The sequence below is a fragment of the Kryptolebias marmoratus genome, linkage group LG1 (assembly GCF_001649575.2).
Source record: "Kryptolebias marmoratus isolate JLee-2015 linkage group LG1, ASM164957v2, whole genome shotgun sequence".
NCBI classification, from domain to species: Eukaryota; Metazoa; Chordata; class Actinopteri; order Cyprinodontiformes; family Rivulidae; genus Kryptolebias; species Kryptolebias marmoratus.
The window spans coordinates 32,534,817-32,539,581 of NC_051430.1; the positions used below are offsets into that span (position 1 = coordinate 32,534,817).

Below are 4,765 nucleotides of genomic sequence, written 5' to 3' on the forward strand. Positions count from 1 at the left end.
GGCCGAAGATAATGGAGTCTGTTGTCATTTGATACTGTTACGTCTAACAGGTACATATATATTGCTGCACTAAAATGCAGCAGATCTCATTTGTGAAAGTTCAGTTAAATGTCACTTCGAAATAAAGCTTGAAAAAGGTAAGAAATGAGATTATCTTTTCATATTTTTCAGAGGATAACTGACAACGTACGTAATTGGGGTATATTGTGATATATATCGTTATCGTGATATAAAAAAAAAACGTACGGAGGAAACGATCAACAGGAAAACAAAGTGCAGCTGTGGTGCTGGGAAGTGGTCACCATGGAGATGATGCTGCCGATAACCACAGAGACAGGAAGTGGCGTTTCACATGTTTAAACTTAAACAGTTCTGCTTTTCTTCAAAAATATTCTCATCCAGTTGCTGCATCGACAGAACGGAACAACATATATTTCAAATCAGCAACCACAGACCCTGTTTGTCTGTTAGCAAAATATCTTGTGACAGGGACAAACTTTGTTGAAACTTTTATTATATCCTGATATTTTAAACCTTCAAACTGAAAGAATTTGTACTCTCTCCATTTTAACGAAAAGCTGAAGTAGCCATGGCACTTTTTTTTTTTTTTTTTACATAATGACAAATCTGTTTATTAAAACGCTGATAGAGGCGCAATCACATAACTTTAGTTCCTGGATTAAAAACTATAGTTTGAGAAATTTAAACAATGAACAGCGAGTTGACAGGGCAGCGCAGAGGGAGGGGCTGAATAATATTGATGTTATCAAGGGAAATGCAACAACCGAACATTTACAAAACAAACATTTCCAGGCCTATGTTGGAAATGTTAAAAAATAAGAACAAAAATCAGTGTTCAGTTTTAGCCAGTTTGCTTTTAGCTTCATTTAGCTCTTAGGTATCGTTTCGCTTTTAGCTAACCCTCTGCTTCTTTTAGCTTTTACAATTCAGTGCCGGCTTTTTTCAGCAAATTTCAACAGGTATGCTAATATCAGAGCTGATTCTGCTGTCATTTTGGTCCCAGCCACTGAATTTGCGATTTCCCCTAAAGACATCTTTTTTTTCGTGAGTTGGACTGATGGGAATGTGTGTCGATCATAAATAGGTAAAGTACCCAGAACTGCATTTGTCATCCAGTTGTTCCTGTTTGAGAGAGAGTCGCTGAATGACTTTGAACTTTTGCTCAAACAAAAGCCTGCTTGAGTTTCCTGAAGGAGGAAATAGACTTTTTCACCCACCGACAGACTCCTCATGTTATCAACTACCTATTTCCAAAAATCAACCAATTTCACCCATCAGAACATGTTTTTTTTTATAACGACAAAAAGTAAAAATGACAATTTAACCACAATACAGTTTTTATGGTAACAAACTCAGTCTTTACATTAATTAATTTTTAATTTAAACAAAAATAACTGATTAATATTATTCTTACCACTAAAAAAAGCTTGTACAGTATAAACATTCAAGTATAAATATTCACATCAAGCTCTAAAAATATGTAGAAATCATGATAATTTTTGTAACAGATGACAACCTTTCACATTGATCAATAGAAATTCAGGACATTAATTATCCCAAAATTCATAATTTTAAAACACTTTAATTTTACTTACACCATATACATGATCTTGGTATCATTTAAAAAGTTCATTTAATGCTTTTTTATCTGTTTTAATACAAACCTTTTTAAAATTGTGTCACCATGCCTATTTTCAGCAGTCATTCAGCTCTCAGTATTCACGCTGCATTAGATTAGAAAATGCAATTTCTTTCGTTTGTGTTAGAAACATGTTGTCCAATTTTACCAGACAAAAACATCTCAGTAGCTCAATAATTGCCCAAAATATATTTCTGCGTGCAGCATCTTTCCCTGCAAAAGAAAAACCATGATTGTCCAGCTCTGATTAGACAGAATCCCTGTTTGACCTGTTTTTATTTTCTTCAGCCTTCATTCTAAGCTGTGATGCTAACACTTTAGCCTCGTTAGCTTCGTTAACAAACTGCCTCTGCGGACAACTTAGCTGCACGTTTACAAAACAGGGAAATCTTACTGATACATTTTTACCAAGAGTGGTAGCAAGCTAAAGATAAAGTAAAAACAACAACTGTTTAATTAGAGCAGCTAAACCAGAACTAAAAAAAATGAACATCAGAAATTAGCCTTGTTTAAACAGAGCACAGTGCGCACTAACAACACCGAGCCGCAGAGCGATATGCTTATCTGATTTACTTCAAAATAAACATCTTTAACCAAAGTGAGAACACAGAAAAAAACATTCATTTACCTATTATTACGCCAACAGATGTTCCGTGATCATCCGATGCGTCTTGAACCGAATCAGACAGAAAACAAACCTGCGTCAACCTCTTATCCGGGTCGTTTCAAACTAAAAGTCGGAACTTCCGTTTTAACGACGGAGAATAAAAGCCCCGCTAAACGTAAACTCAGGGGACACGCGCGCCCTCTGGTGTTTATGTTGAGAATTACCAAAGACTTATGTCTAATGTCTCATTAGAGAGGAAAGTTAATTTAAAGAGCACATATGGTCATGAAAATAAAAATACAATACACAAAATATTGCCATTCAAAGTTAGTTAATAACAGGACAAAAACAACTTTTCAACTGTCATAAAACCTCTTAACATAAAGCTTGCCTGAAAAGATAAATAAAAGTTAATTACAGAAACCTGAACAAGGGGGAACAAAAACATGGATAAACATTTCCTGTTCATGTTCTGATAAAGTCTTTATTTGAAGTCTTTGGTTTCTATCGAAGAAATCAGTGTAGTTAAATATAAATACTGGGCTCTTTGCAGCTTTATTCAGAAATAAATTGTTTATCATGCATGAAAATGTGACATCTTTTTTACTACAATGCACAATAAAAATCCAAACACATGTGACTTAAAGCAGAACATGACAGACTGTCAGAGACCAGACAGAAATGGGGTTATTTACCACATGAGGGTCATCTGTAACATCATTTGATATTATTTGGAAAACTAGGTCAACTTCATGTGAGTGAGGTTTAATAACATGATGGCTGGAGCTCATTCATTCCATGTTTGCAGTTAATAAATAAATAGTAGAGTGACTGTTATGTATATGAGTGCAGTTATTGGGAATCACTTTGACAACGACCGTATAAGTCACTGTATTTGTACATCATTGATATGATAAACAAAAATAAATTTAAATAAAAGTATAAATCAATAATTAAACACTTAAAGACAACTAAAACAGAATAACTGTCTAATAAAAGTAATCATAACAAAATATAGACAATGTATTTTTAAAGCAGTAAAAAAAAACCCTCAATAATAATGACAATAATGTAGCAACCATTTTTATTTATTATTCCTTTTGGAAGGACTGCAGTCTGGTGAAGAAAATAGGTTTTAAACAAAGTAAAGTTCTCACTGAAAAAAAAGGAAAACTCTTCAAATCCTTAAAACATTGTGCTTTTTAAAATTTACTTCAGTCTACTTAGCTCATTTTTAGCTTTTAGTATATTTTCTGCTGGTTTTAGCCTTTAACTAATGTCTGGCTGAATTTATCTTTTTGCTGGTCTTTTATCAGTTTCATTAACTCTGTATTTTCGCAGAAAATTTAGTTTTTCTAGTTATAGTCATTTATTTTGTTTTAGTTCAGTCACATTGATCCATATCTATGAAATTTATGGTCCATAAACATTAGATTGGAAAGTCGAAGAATGTCTGCGGACGGAAGCCGTGAGGGACATTTTTGTTTGTTTGCGGAAGTGTTCCTTAATCTGGTAGGCGGGTCAAAAGTGTAGCACAGGTGGTAAACTAAGTTATCTAGAGTAAGTCCAACAGAATGCCAGGTTTGGCAGCCAGGGACAGGTTCAGCTGAAGGTTTTCTGAGTAGTTGGATCAGATTTAGTCTTCTTCGTTCCTCTGATCATGTCAGGAGGAAGACCCGGCGGGAGTGGGACAGAACCGCGGAACGGGCTCCAACCGTGGTTCGGTTCGGCTCTGTCGGTTCTGGGTTCTGCTGTTACTGTGGCTGCAGTCGGCTTCTTCTGTGCCCTCATTTACCCCATACTGGGAGGTAAGAACCACATCTAATCACAGAATATACAATTATCATAAAGTATTATATGATAAACGCATAATACTTTAAGAATTATGGCATGCAATTTGATCATATAATAGAAGTAAGAATCATACACTGCTCAAAAAAATAAGATAAAGGGAACACTGAAATAACACAGCCTAGATCTGAATGAATGAAATATTCTCATTGAATACTTTGTTCTGTAAAAAGCTGAATGTGCTGATAACAAAAATCATCAATGGAAATCAAATTTATTAACCAGTGGAGGTCTGGATTTGGAGTCAAACTCAAAATTAAAAGTGGAAAAAACACACTACAGACTGATCCAACTTTGATGTAATGTCCTTAAAACACGTCAGAATGAGGCCACGTTGGTGGACTAAAGCCTCCGCCAACTCCTGAACAGTCTGTGGTGCAACGTGACGCTGGTGGATGGAGCGAGACATGATGTCCCAGATGTGCTCAATCAGATTCAGGTCTGGGGAACGAGCGGGCCGGTCCATAGCTTCAATGCCTTCATCTTGCAGGAACTGCTGACACTCCAGCCACATGAGGTCTAGCATTGTCCTGCATCAGGAGGAACCCAGGGCCAACCGCACCAGCATATGGTCTCACAAGGGGTCTGAGGATCTCATCTCGGTACCTAATGGCAGTCATGCTACCTCTGGCGAGCACATGGAGGGC

At 36.1% G+C, this 4,765-nt stretch overlaps 2 protein-coding genes across 2 annotated transcripts in view; one reads left to right on the forward strand and one right to left on the reverse strand.

Annotated features, from left to right (window-relative positions):
- The window catches only part of arhgap1 (Rho GTPase activating protein 1), a 17,529-nt gene extending 15,134 nt beyond the window's left edge, over window positions 1-2,395 (reverse strand). The window contains exon 1 of the mRNA XM_017426379.2: window positions 2,289-2,395. The gene's annotated coding sequence lies outside the window, so the exon portion shown is untranslated. The remainder of the gene's footprint in view (window positions 1-2,288) is intronic.
- A 1,364-nt stretch (window positions 2,396-3,759) lies between these two features.
- The window catches only part of arl6ip6 (ADP-ribosylation factor-like 6 interacting protein 6), a 2,891-nt gene continuing 1,885 nt past the window's right edge, over window positions 3,760-4,765 (forward strand). Inside the window, exon 1 of the mRNA XM_017426324.3 lies at window positions 3,760-4,075. Coding sequence (XP_017281813.1) covers window positions 3,928-4,075 — 148 coding nt within the window. The 5' untranslated portion in view covers window positions 3,760-3,927. The remainder of the gene's footprint in view (window positions 4,076-4,765) is intronic.